This window comes from Paroedura picta, chromosome 7 (assembly GCF_049243985.1).
Source record: "Paroedura picta isolate Pp20150507F chromosome 7, Ppicta_v3.0, whole genome shotgun sequence".
Lineage (NCBI taxonomy): Eukaryota > Metazoa > Chordata > Lepidosauria > Squamata > Gekkonidae > Paroedura > Paroedura picta.
In genome coordinates, this window is record NC_135375.1 from 71,111,961 (window position 1) to 71,129,569 (window position 17,609).

General features: G+C 44.7%; 1 protein-coding gene across 13 annotated transcripts in view; it reads left to right on the forward strand.

The window, feature by feature from the left end:
• The window catches only part of TRPM3 (transient receptor potential cation channel subfamily M member 3), a 427,187-nt gene that overhangs the window by 302,147 nt on the left and 107,431 nt on the right, over positions 1-17,609 (forward strand). For 12 of the 13 annotated variants that reach the window (XM_077344811.1, XM_077344812.1, XM_077344814.1 and 9 more), the window contains 2 exons: positions 7,932-8,106; positions 14,493-14,616. In XM_077344811.1, the coding sequence (XP_077200926.1) occupies positions 7,932-8,106; positions 14,493-14,616 (299 nt within the window). The remainder of the gene's footprint in view (positions 1-7,931; positions 8,107-14,492; positions 14,617-17,609) is intronic. The other variant, XM_077344815.1, reaches the window with a different exon arrangement.

A 17,609-nucleotide genomic window follows, 5' to 3' on the forward strand; every position in this document is an offset into this window, starting at 1 on the left:
TTAATTATGAATGACATCTGAATGGAGCAAGGGGAGCCTTATGTTCACATTAGTGTGCAAAGTCTAAAGCTCCTAATACAATGCATGCAAAGACAATTTCTGCTGAGATTAATAGGCAGGTCAAATAAGTTGAACCAAAGGTGAGAAGGGGCTTTGCTTAATACTGTTCCCTTTTGGGGAAGGGATAACTTTACTAAATGTGGAATGGCATTAAATGTTTCTGTCTCCAAGGGGTACTTTGAAAATTATATGAATAAAAGAAAGAGAAGCCACATTATGTAATGCTTTTATATAACAGGAAAATATTTTTGTTCATCTAGTGTTTCATATTGAGAAGCTCTTGCTTTGCTAATGTATTTCAAAGGAACAGGCATGCTCATCTATCTCTCACACTCCCCAACTCTGATACAGATAAATTGTAGTTTATTGTTCCAACCAGAAATTAAAAGACGCTTGCTCCTAGGGAGGAAAGCCATGCCGGCAGCCGTGCCTCCCTCTCCCGGCCCCTCCGGGCCGCCAGCAAATCGGCCGCCAAAGCGGGCGATTAGCTTGCGGCTCGGCAAGCTTCTCTTCCCCCTCCTCCTGAAACAAAGAAGCTTGCCGGGCCGCGAGCTAATCGCCCGCTTTGGCGGCCGATTTGCTCGCGGCCTGGCGAGTTTCTTGCTTCGGGGGGGGGGCGGGAAGAGGGAGCTGCGGCCCGGCGCCAAGGCCTTCGCGGCCCAGCACCAGGCCGCGGGCCGCGGGTTGGGGACCACTGTTCTACAGCACCAGAGTTCAAAAGCCTCAATTCTTTGACGCTCGGCCTTCCTTATGGTCCAACTTTCACAGCCATTACATTGCAACTGGGAAGACCATAGCCTTGACTACACATGCTTTAGTTGGCAGGGTGATGTCTCTGCTTTTTAGGATGCTGTCTAGATTTGCCATAGCTTTCCTTCCCAGGAGAAAGCGTCTTTTAATTTCTTTGCTGCAATCCCCATCTGTAGTGATCTTGGAGCCCAGGAAAATAAAATCTGTCACTACCTCCATTTCTTCCCCATCTATTTGCCAGGAATTGAGTGGGCCGGATGCCATGATCTCAGTTTTCTTGATGTTGAGTTTCATACCAACTTCTGCACTCTCCTCCTTCACCAAAAGGCTCTTTAGTTTCTCTTCACTTTCTGCCATTAGAGTGGTATCATCTGCATATCTGAGGTTGTTGATATTTCTCAATTTTGAACCAATCAGTGAATCCATGCCCGGTTCTCACTGTTGCTTCTTGACCTGCATATAGGTTTCTCAAGAGACAGATAAGATGCTTTCGTATTCCCATCTCTTTAAGAACTTGCCACAGCTTTTTGTGGTCCACACAATCAAAGGCTTTAGCATACTCAATGAAGCAGATGTTCTTCTGGAACTCAGCTTTCTCCATGATCCAGCATATGTTGGCAATTTGATCTCTGGTTCCTCTGCCTCTTCGAAAACCTGCCTGTACGTCTGGAAGTTCTCGGTCCACATATTGCTGGAGCCTAGCTTGTAGGAGGGCAATGGTGAGGTAGTTTGAACATTCTTTGGCATTGCCCTTCCTTGGGATTGGAATGTTCCAATCCTGTGGTCTCAGTTGAGTTTTCCAAATTTGCTGGCACATTGAGTATAGCACTTTTATTGCATCGTCTTTTAAGATTTTGAATAGTTCAACTGGAATGCTATCACCTCCACTAGCTTTATTGTTGCTCAGACTTCCTAAGGCCCATTTGACTTCACATTCCAGGATGTCTGTCTCCAGGTGACTTACCCCCTTGTTATCAGGGACGTTATCAGGGACTTCTCGCTATTCTCTGGAATTCAGAATTCAGTTGGGTGTGTCTTTCTCTTGATTTTGATTTTGACAGGCTAGAAAACTGGACTAAAATGAATAGTGATAAAGATAAAGTTCTTCATTAATGTAGGAAAAATCATATTCATCACTATAGGATGGGCAAGATTTGTCTTGGTAGTAGTACATGTGAAAAGGATCTGAGGATCTTAGTAGACCAGATACTGAACATGCATGAGCAGTGTTACTCGGTAGCTAATAAGGAAAGCAGGAATGTGGGATGTATTAATAGAAATAAAATATCCAGGTTACGTGAGGTTATATTACCACTTTACTCCACTTTGGTAAGACTTCACTTGGAGTACTGTGTTCAGTTTTGGGCACCACAACTAAAGAACGAGGTAGATAAACTGGAGCATGTCCAGAGGAGGTCTACAAAGATGGTGAGGGGTCTGGAGACCAAGTAGTATGAGGCAATGTTGAAGGAGCTTGGTCTGTTTAGCCTGGAGAGAAGACAACTAAGAGGTGATATAACTATCTTCAAATACTTGAATACTTGAATACAGAAGATGGAGCAGATTTGTTTTTTGTTGCCCTAGAGGCTCAGGCCAGAACCAGTGGGTTAAAATTAATTAAAATAAATTTTCGGCTAAATGTTTGGAAGATGTTCCTGACAGAACGGTTCCTCAGTGGAACAGGCTTCCTTGGGCGGTGGTGGGTTATCCTTCTTTGGAAGTTTTAAACAGAGGCTAGATAGTAATCTGACAGAAATTACTATTGTAAGTGGGCGGGCAGGAAGGGATGTGCCAGTGTTTGTCTCTTGTGGTCCTTCCTTGAGTACCCAGGGAACTGCTGATCACCACTGTGGAATGATAGGTGAATTTTCTCCAGGCCATTCTGGAATCTGGATATTTTTTTGATGGGGGGAATCACTTGGGCATGAAATTGGGATCACTGTGGGTAGGCAGGTAGTTGTGAGTTCCTGCAGTGTGTGGGGGTTGGACTAGATGAACCAGAGATACCTTCCAACTCTATGATTCTATGAAAAGGGGCTAAGGCAGATCAATGGGCAATAGATTTATCAATTGCCAAACCAGTTCTTCTGTCTGTGTTAAACTGCTCTTTGTCAGGGCTAAATTCCAAAACTATCAGTACTCAACTCTTGTCAGCCAGGGCTGAAATGAAATTGCATCTCGCTTCAGCATCCACTTCAGAAATCTTTCTCTGCACTGGTGCTAACCAGTCAGATCTTTTGTAACAGCCTTTCACTCAAGGCTCTGTGGCTCTGTGAAGAATTAACCCTTCACAGTTCTTTATCTGTTTACCCAATACTTCTAACATTTTAAAATGTAGTCCACCTTGCATACCGATTAACATTGTTATTAACTTTAAACATACTCTCCTCAACTTACAGTATTGCCACAAATTCTTGTCTGTTAGAGATATTGGTTGAACAAACAGCATGTCTGACAATTTGCTTTAGTTTTCAAATTTGCAAAACATGTATGAGTTTGACTGTTCTGAGCTATGTACTTGATGCTCTATCCTTGAAGGGGATACTTTGAATATATGGACTGATGCCCAGAAAACTCTCTGAACAAGTTGATCTAATAGTTGACAGTTTTGATACATATATATCTATGGGAAATTTCTTCTAAGCTTAGAGAAGAATGAACTTCATATCAACAGAAGTGACAAATTAGAAGGTTTTGTTATGGTTCACATAAATGAGGCTATATAAGAAAGCACTCCCAAAACATCCCTGAATCTCCAGATGTGGGTTGAATAAAATTATCTAATCTCTCTGAAAGCACTTTGATGAGAATCTCAGAAATGGTATTTTATGTTTTAACCTTTATATACAACTAGATTTCAAGCCCATTTTATACTGTCATAAAATGGGCGCTAGACAGCTCCCCCCGAGAACGGCGAATGACATTCTCTCACCCTCCGGAGCGTCCTCGCTGCAGCGAGGGGGCTCCGGAGGGCGAGAAAAGGCCGGCTCCCGCCCCCCCACCCTCCCCAAACGGCGAACAGCGTTCTCTCGGCCTCCGGAGCGCCCTCGCTGCAGCGAGGGCGCTCCGGAGGCCGAGAGAAGGCCGGCTCCCACCATCCCCACCCTCCCCAAACGGCAAACGGTGTTCTCTCGGCCTCCGGAGCACCCTCGCTGCAGCGAGGGCGCTCCGGAGGCCGAAAGAAGGCCGGCTCCCACCACCCCCACCCTCCCCAAACGGCGAACGGCCCCCGAAGCTCTCCCAAGCCTTCTCTCGGCCGGCGGAGCAGCCTCACGGCGTCTACAACGCCTCGAAGCCGCTCCGCCAGCCGAGAGAAGGCGGCCAGGCCCACCCGCCCCCCAAGGCTCTCCCAAGCCTTCTCTCGGCCGGCGGAGCAGCCTCACGGCGTCTACGACGCCTCGAAGCCGCTCCGCCGGCCGAGAGAAGGCGGCCAGGCCCACCTGCCCCCCAAGGCTCTCCCAAGCCTTCTCTCGGCCGCCGGAGCAGGCCAGGCCCACCCGCCCAGGCCCACCCGCCCCCGAGGCTGTCCAAAGCCTTCTCCTGGCCGCTCCCGGTGTTCTCTCGGCCTCCGGAGCGCCCTCGCTGCAGCTATATAAGGCTCTGGGTAGTAAGCAATAGGGTACAAAAATCCGTTCTTCTAAGGAGCAACCATGAAAGAAGCATAACATTTTACTAACAGTGAAAATATGGGAGACAGAAGGAACAGGGTGGACACCTGTGTACTGTGACTACCCTATGTGTATTAGGGCAGAGGGGCATTTAGGTGAATGTGGCCTAATTCACACAAGAAGGGAAATGACGCAGAACTGGGGATTGGTTGCCATGTAATCTTCCCAAGAAGAGTCTCCAGTCTGATTTTCTCTTCACATATCTGAGGACATGGCTCTGGAAAGCTCATCTGTAACCACTATGCCACAATTCCTAAAGGTCAGTCCTCTCCCACACTCAACAAACATTCCAAACCACAGGTTCTTGACACCCATATCTCCACAATACAATACAATACAATACCTTTGTAATTTGTCTCTCCACAATAGTCAACCTGTGAGGTATGTAGGGTTGTGAGAGATCTGAGAGAACTGGGAATGGGCCGCAGTGACCCAGCAGGCCTCAGGCGTCTCAAAGCATTTTCCAATTGTCTTCCCTTTCTCTCCCCATAGCAGACTCCCCATGAGGGAGGTGGGGTACCGAGCCTAACAGGGAAGCTGGCAACCCTAAGAGGAAGACTGTCTGTGCACAGCAGTCTTGACCTTAGTAAGGTTTTTAATACTGTTTTTTTATTTGCCAGGACAAGGTTATTTGCCAGTTACTATTTCAGTTACGATGTGTCTCCAGACATTTACTTGTTCTCTATTTAGTTTCAGGCTGTAAATATTTATTTAGATCTTCCTGCACTTTCCAGACTCACAGGACTGATGCTGGTCTGCCTGTCTGTGCCCCAGAATACAAATAGTTGCTGATAAGGGCTGGCCATAACCCATAGGACAGGAGGGACACTCCTGCACCACTCCCTACCAACTGCAGGCAAAAATGGCTCATTTGAAGGTTGGACTCTGAGGCATTGTACGATTTTGAAGTCCTACCTCCAAACCTCCAGGAATATTTCCAACCCAGGGGTAGCCAACCTACAGGTGTGGGCTGGAGAGCTCCAGGAATTACAGCTCACCTGCAGAGTATACAGATCAGCTCCCCAGGCAGAAAGGGCTACTTTGGACAGGGTTGTGGTAGAGAAGAAACATTTAAGGCCTCCCACCCAGGTTGTTGTTGAATTGAAAGACTTGAGGCCTACTGCACAGGGTTGTTGTGCAGATGAAACAGGAGACAAAAGAGCCAGTTTCGTCTGCAGAATAACGCTGTGCAGTGGCCTCAAATCTGCAGAGAGTTGCAAAGAAGAAAGACACATGGCTTGGCTGTGTCTAACCCCCGGCCAGAGCAGTATTTTAAGTGAGAAGGGGCTTTTCTGTGGCCTCCCTGTCAGGCAACTGTTTGGCAGAAGGGGAAAGTCCCCCCCCCCTCAAAAGGAAGGCCCTCAGGCTCCCCTGCGTTGCTCTTGGAAATACCTCCCTCCCCTCAGTCAGGGCCTGTCAGAGGCTCCTTCGCAGCAGACCTGAAGGGGGGGAGGGGAGCACTCTGCAGCCTCCTGCCAGCTCTGTCAGGGTTCTGAGGCAATTTACAGTTGGACATGGCAGTTAGGACAGCCTTGGGGTGAAATGGGCTGGCGCAGCCTGTCCAAGCCTCTGTTCTCATCCCCCTTGGCCCTACTGACCTCCTCTCCCTTTGGTGGTCAGGTGCAGACTGGCAGCCAGACTGGGCTGGGTGAATGGAATTTTGGTCTGTCCTGGTGAGAGGCCAATAGGAAGGCCCTTTGCGCACCTCCCCATTGGCTGCTTGGCCCTGGATGGACACTCGGAGGGCCCAATCAGGAGCCGCTTTGCGGCTCCTGATTGGGCCCTCTGAGTTTTTATCCTGGACAGGGCCCACCCTAACTCCTCCCCAGGTGGCCTTACTCTTTTATTTAATAGGACCCTGTCCTATTTAAAGATAAACCGGGTTACAGTATAACATAACAGTGTATATGGGCAAACCTACTGAAAGTTATTCTGGGCCTGAACTAAACATTAAATTGAAGCTAATTTTTAATCTGAAGAAAAAGAATTGGGTTTGTCTACCCCACTTTCTACTACCCCAGTGAGTCTTAAAGTGGCTTATCATCACTTACCCTTCCTCTCCCCACAACAGATATCCTGTGAGGGAGGTGAGGCTGAGTGCGCTCTAAGAACTTGACTGGCCCAAGGTCACCCAGCATGTGCAGGTACAAGGAATCAAACCCAGTTCTCCAGATTATAGGTTACCACTCTTAAGCTCTTTATCAAACTATTTGGTTTTGAAGTTTCAATAAACATTAGCTTAACCCAGCAACTTTTCTTGTGTTTTGATTTGTGGCATGCGATGGCACCAGTGTTACCCTAAACTGTCTCCTAGATTTTGAGTTCTGTCAAATAATACTCATGAACTATAGAATTCACAGTGGGGTCCATTCATAAATGCAAATTGTTTGCTTAGAAGTTAGCAGTGAGTTTTTTTCACTCTTTTCTCCCTTGTATGTAATGTTGAACTCCATTCGTATGTAACACCCCCTTTTCCTGTTTTCATACATAATAGTTTAAGGCAGATTTTTCATATATGCTGTATAATTGTGCTGCAGATATTAATGAGAGTAACTGTTATGGTGTCAGTTAAGAGAGATGACAACCTTGATCTGTAACTATATAGGTACTCAAAATGAGCCTCTTGTGGCGCAGAGTGGTAAGGCAGCCGTCTGACAGCTTTGCCCATGAGGCTGGGAGTTCAATCCCAGCAGCCGGCTCAAGGTTGACTCAGCCTTCCATCCTTCCGAGGTCGGTAAAATGAGTACCCAGCTTGCTGGGGGGTAAACGGTAATGACTGGGGAAGGCACTGGCAAACCACCCCGTATTGAGTCTGCCAAGAAAACGCTAGAGGGCGTCACCCCAAGGGTCAGACATGACTCGGTGCTTGCACAGGGGATACCTTTACCTTTTTAGGTACTCAAATGGAAAGCCATTATAAGCAGGATTTTCCATTGATTTCAACAGGAGAAAATGTACACACATTCATTTCTATGCCTGTTTAGAGCTGTTAATTCCATTGCAATAAATGGAAGAGCTGTTGTATGCATGGTATGTCCCTGTGCAAATAGAGACCGTGTATTAACTTGATGCTGACTTATATGACTGAAGGACAATGATAACCCTAAGCAAGAAAGATCAGCTTTTTTACTGTGATGTTATCATATGACTACCCTTCATTACCTCTTTTCAGCTATCACTTGCCTCTCCTCATTTAAAAAGGTTAGCCAGTATGAAAATTGCAATCTCTTTTCATACAATAGCTAGCTAGCAAATTATCTACCTTATAGGTGCAGTCTTTCTTGAAGCCTCATGAATTAACACATTCTTATTTCAACTGCAGAGAATCTCTTTTGAGTATTGCACATGGGTTAGGACTGCTGCTTTGGCTTAATAATTTTGATTTATTTCCTTCTTTTTGTTGTTTGATTTGCTGGCTTTGTTTTTGTTTTGTTTCTGTTTATTTCACTACAGGGATTGGGCAAGGGGTTCCAGTAGTGGCTCTCATTGTGGAAGGAGGACCCAATGTAATTTCTATTGTCCTAGAATACCTACGCGACACTCCCCCAGTTCCCGTTGTGGTCTGTGATGGCAGTGGCCGAGCATCTGACATTCTTGCATTTGGACACAAGTACTCTGAAGAAGGAGGGTGAGTCTTTTGCTGGACTATAGCGCCCACTGTTAGTTTTTACTGCTTCTATCCCTGAAAAAACAATGTTAGCATGAATAATTAGCCAATACATTAATCCTCATTAATTTTTTTAATGTAGTGCTTCATGGGTGCTTCAAAAGCTCATGGAGTTCAGTGATCCCTGTTCTTCATACCACAGCATTGAATAGATGATGAAAGCTATGTATGCTGTGTCACTATGTACAACAAAGGTACAGTGGGCAGCAAATAGAACTTCCTGCTAAAAAAGTTTGCTCTGGATATCTCCTTGCTTATAGGTTTGTATGCTGGATCTCTCTGCTACATAGCTTCCTAGGAAAGATTCCTTCCTAGGTAGCTATGTAGAGGAGGTAAAACGCTGGCTGTCCTGGAGGATGCTTGAAAACTCCACTCCATTTGTGGTAGCTATTGTAAGAAAGAGCTTCAGAATATAAGACAATATGAAATCTGTTTCCTTCCTGGGATGTAGAATTAAGTATAGCACTCAAAACAGGTACTCCTACTGGCTCAAGACATTTTTCAGACAGGAATTACTTAGCCAGTCTTGTCTCTTTACTGCCCCCTCCTCCCACAGTGCATTCCCAGGTGAGGGAAGAAATTATGGGTTAATTAATGGAGGCGGTGACAAGAGAAAAAAAAAACAAAAGTAGAGATGCCTTCAGCTCACTGGCCTCTACTTCCAAATAAGAGGGACAGCCAGTAGGCAAATAAAGAAGAAGAAAAAATCCAAACACATCTCCCGGACTCTATAACAGAAATAGTATTTAAAACAGAAGTGAGGTTTAATTCAACAAAGGAAAACCAGGACACCCATATACAGACTTAAACTTACAACACAACAGGGAGTTGGAACTAAACAATTTTTGTTATTTACTGACTTCATGGCTTTTGTATTCCTCTTGGACACACCACACTATCTGACAAAGGACATCCATAGTTATGGAGCTACACTTAGCTAAAGCGATGTGGGCCTCTAATATTTTCTGAAGAAAAGATTCATGCGACGACTTTATGGCTGCAAGGATGTGAACAGGAAGAGAAGAGGACAGAAAACTATATTTTATGGTTTTGCCCAACCTGATCAATAAAAGCCATCACTTAACAGTCACTTAGCACTGGCAGTAGCTGCTGCTTATCTTCAGCTGAAAAACTGAACTAATTTAGTGGCAACCCATTAAATAATTTAGAGTTGGCTATGGATCAGGTCCTGCATCTCATCTGCTCACTGCAGCCTGGAATGTTTTGCAGTTGAATGGCTACAGTGCGATTTATTACTGTGTATGTTATCCCCTTTGACACAGGGTATCATTTCAAAAGAGATTTCCATGTCAGACAGAAGGATGCCAAGATCCTGTCGTCTGCCTCTACTTGTTCTGCCGGAACAAAGAAAGGAACCATTCTGCTGGGATTTTTGTTTTTGACGTAGATAGGCTGCCAAATGAGAACATGAACTTGTTCAGGCATCAGTCCTGCAAACATTGTTGTTTGTGTTGGAAAATTACTTTCTCGGAACAACTTATTTCTAAGGAGTCTGTGCTTCAGCAAGTTGCAGCTATCACAAACTTCATTTCTCATGCTCCACGATTCTATTTCATCACAATATTTCTTAATTCACAAATCATAGCTGTGACAAACGTGTGATCAAGAGAATGTATCTATCCTTGTCATGGATATATCATTCATTTCAAACATATGTATGTCAAACTGCTCTGAGATTCAAAACACTTGTGTCTGATTTGATATCAATCATTGTGGGAGTCCTGTGCCTGATTTACCAGAAACACATGATGATCGCTATGTAGCTCTATGACAGGGGTAGTCAAACTGTGGCCCTCCAGATGTCCATGGACTACAATTCCCATGAGCCCCTGCCATCATTCCCTGGCAGAGGCTCATGGGAATTGTAGTCCATGGACATCTGAAGGGCCGCAGTTTGACTACCCCTTCTCTATGCCATGTGGGCCAGGTTAGCCTATAAGTCTTCTGCGGAGTGAGAATTATATAGATGGATTTATGGAATAGATGGAAAATCTGCTGTGATACAATTGCTGTTGTAATGTATTGAATGTTGTGCATATCACTCTATTTTGCACAGTGCTCAAAAAGTGCTTATTTTCCGAGTACTGTTGTTACCACTAAGGATAATTTTTCAGTATCTTGCATAAAAGGAGATTACTGCAAGCCTTAAATGGATTGCTACTAAAACTCTGAACAGCACAAAGAATTTGCAATATTCCAGTCTTCGAACTAAATGACTTGACAACTTATAAAAATGTACTGAGTTTTTTATATGATTTTTTAAAAAAGAACACGGGGCTATTTTCTGTCTATTCCTGGTTACAATTATTTCTAGTTTACTGAATCACTAAGACATTGAACTGGAAAATATCAAGTCTTGCTAGTGGCAAGAGGCATCACAATATATATTGAGCATTGAGCATCATTCATAAAGGCAAAAAACTAAGCTAAATGACAGCTCACATTTTGTTATTTAAATTACCTGCTTTTGAGATTTGATTCATCCCTCCTTTTGACCAATAAATCTTATTGACAGGTTTCTTCACTAGTCCAAGAGACGGTGGCTGGGGCAAAATAAAATTGATCTGGCAGAACTTGAGTCTCAGAAGAAAGAAATGTTGCAAGATGAAGAAAGTTGGATAATATGTAGGATTGCCAACAACCCAGAGGGAAAAATGTTCTGCCCCTTTAATAGAAGTTTAATATGGGGAAATGCGCACCTGAAGCTTTTCATGGCAAGGAGGTAACTACTTCAACCTGAAAAAATTATCTCCCATTTAACTTCTATCAAAAGAACAGGCCATTTTTTTCACCTGATTGTTGACAGTCTTCATATTTTTGAGAAACATGTTCCAACACTGCAAGTATACCAAAATAAGGGTCCCATTTTCCCGAACATATAATATACAGCGCAGAATTATTTGATTTTATGATCAAAAATAGCATGTCACATAGTGTGTCACAAGTTATTTCATATCCTTTCCTTCTTCAGCCAATCAGCTCTAAAATCCTAGTTTTTTTTCCTTAACTGACCATAATCAAAGCTTTGTTCTTTGGCACAGTATGAACTGACATGCAATGTGAGAAAAGATAGCTTTAATGGGACATTTCCTCCATCATAAAATACCAAGCCTAAGGAAAAATCTATCTGAATAATTTTAAAAAATGGTGTTCAGCATAATTATGTGTATGGAGGCAAGATATCCTCCTCTTCAAAATACAGTTTATTAACATTTAGATTTTTTTTCTTTGAGCAGTGTGTAACATGAACATACATACACATACAAGAATGCTGTGGAAATTTTTCTTTTTAAAACTACTACAACTGTCATCATGGAGTCCCTGAAGTGACCCTCCCACTAACATCTCAGTCTTTCCCAGCCACGTTACCTCCATCTGAGGGAGCACCTATCTGAATACATCCCTTGGAGAGCTCTCCAGTCAGTTAACACCAACTGATTGGAGGACCCCAGCCCCAAAGAAGTACGTTTTGCTTCAACCAGAGCCAAGACCTTCTCAGTCCTGGCTCTCACTTGGTAGGATGAGCTCCCAAGGGAGATCAAGGCCCTGATGGAACCCATGGAGTGCCACATGGCCTGTAAGACAGAGCTCTCCTGCCTACAATTGAGTCCAACGGGAAAAGACTGACAGAACATCTTATCTGGACCTCCCTCCGTGGTTTTTCCTTCCTCCACTCCTTCTCTCACTCCCTATCGGTCTAGCAGCTTTATTTTATTCAAATTGTTCTATGTCTATTGCTGTAAACTGCCCCAAGGCGATTAGTCATGAGGGAATGGTATAGAAGCTGAAAAATAAAATAAAAAATATCTTGGATGGATTCAGCTTTAGCCAGCTTCCCCTTAACCACTGGGATAGTCCAAGAGTTCTGCCAGCAGATGCCTGTGGCATGAGAAAGAGCTGCATGTTATCAGCATATTGATAGTACCGAACTCCAAACTTCATAATGATCTCTGCAAGAGGATCCATATATAATAAATAATATCAAAGATACAATTGAGCCCCATGGGTCCCCATAATTCAGGAAGGTCACATTAGGAAACCCTTTCTTTCCCTGTACCAATCCTCTGAGATTTTCCTGGAACAATAAGAACCATCTGAATGCAGAAGGGAGGCAACATGGTTGATCAGGATCAAATGGTCAGCTGTATCTAAGCAGATGATCAACAGCAGTGGCACATCTTTACCCAAATATAAACCAAAATCATCGGACAAGGTGACCAGAGTTGCCTTGAGCCTCCAGGGAGGGCGGTATATAAATATAATAATAAATAACTATGCCTAAAGCCTGACTGAAAGGGGTTGAAAGCAGATGTCTCATTCAGGAAGACCTGAAAGGGTATTGAAATACCATCTGCTTAAACATGGCATTTCAATAAGATTTCTTGGTATACCAGCTCTCAGATCAAGCAGCCATACACAAGTAAAATTTTGATAACGTGTTGAGCACTGGTCTGGTCTATCATTTATTTATGCCATCTGTTCAGAGTCTGTTGCCTTATCTATTTTCAGTAAAATACTATGCACATATTGATGAAATTCCACATTAAGATGCTGAGGCAGCTGCATGGGTTACCAGGTTTCGGTTTTAACCTTCAAGGGCCTGCGCGGTCTGGGACCCACATACCTGAGGGACCACCTATCACCCTATGTCCCCTGCAGAACCTTACGCTCTGTGAGTGACAATTTACTGGTCATTCCCAGCCCCAGGGAAGCAAGCTTGGCCTCAACCAGGGCCAGGGCCTTTTCGGTCCTGGCCCAGACCTGGTAGAATGAGCTCCCTGGTGAGCTGCGGCCCCTGTGGGTGCTGTCAGCATTCTGCAGGGCCTGCAAAATTGAGCTCTTCCACCAGGTCTATGGTTTGGGCCAGGGGCTGTGAGGAAGATCGATCCCCCCCCCCCGGTATTAAACAGCAATATTTGTGATCTTGCCCTTTTTCTTCCCTCCAGAGGCAGGGGTGGAGGGAGTTGGAGGTATTCCACTATGTATCTGTTATTGTGCTTCTGTGATTCATTTTGATGGGATTTTTATCGATGTTGTAATTCGCCACAAGCCAGCCTTGGGAGTGGCGGGAAATAATAATATATCATCTAAAGTACACATGCATGCTGCTTGGAAAAGGGAGGAAATGTAATATATTGTATAGTGAGCATTTTTAAAAAAATGTATATCGATATTTAAGTACAGGACTCCAATGGCTCCAGAATTCTGGTTGTCCCCCATTTCAGTCCATTTTCTCAGTCATGAAGTAGAAGGCTCCACAGAGAACTGGACTGAAGGAAGCAGACCAGTGCTTGATTACTCCAAACTGTTTCTTTAAAAAAAGTGTAATCTATGCAGACATCTCATTTGGCTGGACAAAAGTGTGTGGGGGGGGGGGGTTAAAGGTGGAGAATGCATTGAACTGGGTTGTCTGAAGGAGATTAATGACATGATAGATTCCTATGACATTGCAAGCAAGGTTTTTTTTTAAGCTTGTGAAAAACATCAGAAAATACTGCACTGTATGAAAAGATGTTACTTTGTGTTTTGATTGAGTGAAATGTTTAGATAGAGAATAGAGTAACTAAATATTCATTTAAAGCATAATGAAGCTGTGCAATAAAAATGTATCAAAGGTGCCACAATAAATGAACTAACTAATACATCCTGCTTACCTGCTGGCAGAACGATGTGTTCAGCACATTTTGGCAGCATAACGCCTACATCTGATACAGGCTTGTCAACTGCAAACAGAGTGCCTTAACATCCTATTTCCAAACTCTATTTCCAAGCCAAATAATGAACTGAAACCAAAATGAATCAAAAGAGCTTCGTTATACAAAAGGCCTGAAAAATCTTCTGCCTTTTCTTCATCTGAACATACTTGCTACATACTACATATGATACATTCTTATCTTGTAGGCGTGACTGAATGCATGCCAGGGGAAATGCAGGAAAAGTGCAAAATTTATGGAAAATTCAAAAGAGCAAGTTTCTTGCTTTATCACCAAGCAGATGGGTTTGAACCTACATGAGCAATTATTGCTAACATTTCTTTAGCAACAAGGAATGCTGAACACAAGATTGCCAGTGGCAATGAGGTTTCAGTGCTGCTCTGTCCCAGTCGCTGTGACTGGCCAAGACAAAGTAATAGCTGCAGGAAACATATACAAAATAGTAAAAATTATGAAAAAATTAACTTTTATATAGAATTCAGGATATTGACACAGAATTTCCTTGGCTCAGATAATTGATACCATCCATACATGCAACAGTCCTGCATATAAATCAGTCATTTCATGCTAGAATTTTGTATTAAAAACCTTCTCTGATTTTTTGAATTTCAGTCTTATCAATGAATCTCTAAGGGATCAGTTGCTTGTAACAATCCAGAAAACCTTCACGTACACCCGGACCCAAGCACAACATCTCTTCATAATCCTCATGGAGTGCATGAAGAAGAAGGAACTGGTAGGCATTGGCAAAGATGTTTCCTAAATATGAAATGAAAGAGGCCCCGAAATATATTTTCCCAATAGATGTGCAACATTTCCAGTTTTAGAGCCAAAGCAGACTTTATGTGTTTTGGCAAGTTAGGTCTGGGTTCCCTTGACCCAGATTGCTTTCCCTGCAACCCTACAGCGGCTGCTAGGAATGTCATTTTAAAGAACAGGGGGAGCCCTTGTTGACTTGCAACTGAGGGATGGGGGAATATGGGCTCCCGCTTTTTCCCTGCTCCATAGTTTTCAAGAGTTGGAATATCCCCACCAGATAATTATTTACATAATTTTGGAGCAGCAGATTTGAAGCCCATGTCTCTCCAAAGTAATGTTATTTACTCCCTGCCCAGTCTGTTTCTTCTTCTGAAAATCACATGGGGAGCAGGAGTCCCTCTTCCTCCAACACTGCAGTTCCAACGCGAAAAGAAATCTCTCTGATCATTAAGAACTGCTTTGTGGCTACAGGGAAAATAAGTTGGGCTAAGGAAACCTAGATCCAATGAGCCTCCCATCCCAAAATGTAATATTTAGTTTGTCTTTCACAGGCTGTTTTCGCACAAGTAATTTGGCCCACCTCATCGCTCATCTTCATCAGGCCAAATTCTCTCTTCCTCTCAATGTCGAGGCCAATTCAAGGTGGTCCCAGGCTTTGCACTATTCAGGCCCTCAGTTGCCCTGTGGCAGGGAAACAGCTCTTTTGCCACAGGCTTCAATAGTATATGTTGGGGCATTGTTCTTGCCCTCCCCTCTGAGTGTCACTTCCATCATCTACCCTTTTTCTTAAAGTGAGATCACATTACGATGTGATTCCAAATTAGCAAAATAACAACAACAAAACCCAGCAACCCACATTTGTAAATGAACAACGAGAAGTTTCTACTTCTTGTCCATCAGCTACCTGCTTTAGCGAAAATCTGGTGCAGACAGGGAAGCGGGACAAATACTACCCCATGTGGTTGTGGGAACACTCAGGGCAAACAGGTGCCAATGTAGTACAACACTTCCTGTGTGGTACGGAAAATATCAGTTAGATTCAATTTTGCTTTAGTGCTTATGTTAGCTGTGATCATGTTAGCTATGATCAAGGATACCCAGGTTTGCCATGGTCTAAAGTAGCGATCCCCAACCTGTGAGCCGCAGACCACATGTGGTCATTCAAATAATTGGAGGTGGGCCCCGAAGGACGCCTTCTCCCCCCCCCCCAGCCCTCTACAACACACTTTGTTGTTGTGGCGTGTCTGTATCTTATTTTGAAGGGATGTTTAAACATTACCAAAGCGATCAGAGAGCGCTAGGGCAGTGGTTGAGAGTAGAGGAGTAAACTACCCCCCCACCGGGCTTCAGTAAAAGGCGTTGAGTGGTCCCCGGTGAGTGGTCCCCGGCGTTGAGTGGTCCCTGGTGATAAAAAGGTTGGGGACCACTGGTCTATAGATTGGAAGAGTCTTCCATTTCCAGTTATTATTCTACTGTTCTCCTATGCCTTTCAGGGTCCATTTTTTTGTCTTCTATCTGTAACTTAGAATTTCATAATATTGTTAATGGAATATATAGTATATATAGTATTTGCTGGCGTATAAGACTACTTTTCCCCCCTGAAAAACATGCCTCCAAGTGGGGGGTCATCCTATACGCCGGGTGCACTTCAGTTGGGATAGACATAGCTGCTCATAGTGGCCTCCTGATGCACACCCGGTACCCATCCCGATGCCCGCCCGGTGCCCATAGTGGCCTCCCGATGCCCGCCCACCTCATTCTACATACCATCCAGTATTGCGCGTTATCCAGCGCAGCCGTGGCAGGTCATCAGCGTGGTCAATAACGCGGCAAGCATCAGCAACGAGACAGGGGTGCCAGCCTTTTCAGCGTGACCGGCCCATGCTGCTCGGCAGGAAGAAGTGGTGCTCCGGCCCGCCCCCTGTCTACGCAGAGCTCGCACATGCACATTTGTTCACTAGGGCCGTTCACAGGGAGATGCAGGGGCGGGCCGGTTATATAACAAACTCTATATTTTGACTGGAAATGTTGGGGGGGTCATCTTGTACGCCCAGTCGTCTTATACACCGGCAAATACGGTATATTTCTTTAAACCGCTTGGGGAGCAGTATACATAATTGGTTATTTATTTATTTGTTTGGTTGTTTGTATTTCTATACCACCTATTCTTTGCAGCTCTGTGGGCAGAGAGGGCTAAGTGGGCGGACAGTGGGCGGGGCCTGTCTGGGTGAGGGCCCAATCGGAAGGTGCGAAGTGCCTTCTGACTGGGCCCTCAACAGGATAGGACAGGACAGAGCTCTACCCAGTTGGGACGCACAAAGCGTCAGACATGTCACGCCCACTCAGGATTTTGGCCCAATCATTGGGCCAAAGTTCTGACAGGGCCCGCCCACTCAGCCCAGCTAGGGGCAATCTGGAGACATCACTGCCAGTCTGTCCCTGACCACCACAGGGAGAGGAGGTCAGTAGGGCTGCCAAGGGGGATGACAACAGAGGCTTGGACAGGCTGCGCAAACCCTTTTCACCCCAAGGCTGCCCTAACTGTCATGTCCAACTGTAACTTCCATCACTTTGCCTCAGAACCCTGACAGAGCTGGCAGGAGGCTGGTGAGTGCTCTTCCTCCCCCTCCCTCCAGGCCTGCTGGGAAGGAGCCTCTCACAGCTCCTGACTGAGGGGAGGGAGACTTTTCTGAGAGCAACACAGGTGAGTCTGAGGGCATGGGTCTTCCTTTTGGGGGGGGGGGAGCTTTTCCCTTCTGCCAAACAGCTGGCTGACAGGAAGGCCACAGAAAAGCCTCTTCTCACTTAAAATACTGCCATGGCCAGCCATGCTACTGGAGGGAAGAAACAGGCAAACAACTCTCTGCAGATTTGAGACCTACCACACAGGGTTGTTGTGCAGGTCTGAACTGGAAGCTGTTGCAGAGGTTCTTCTGCCTCCTGTTTCTTCTACATAACAACCCTGTGCTG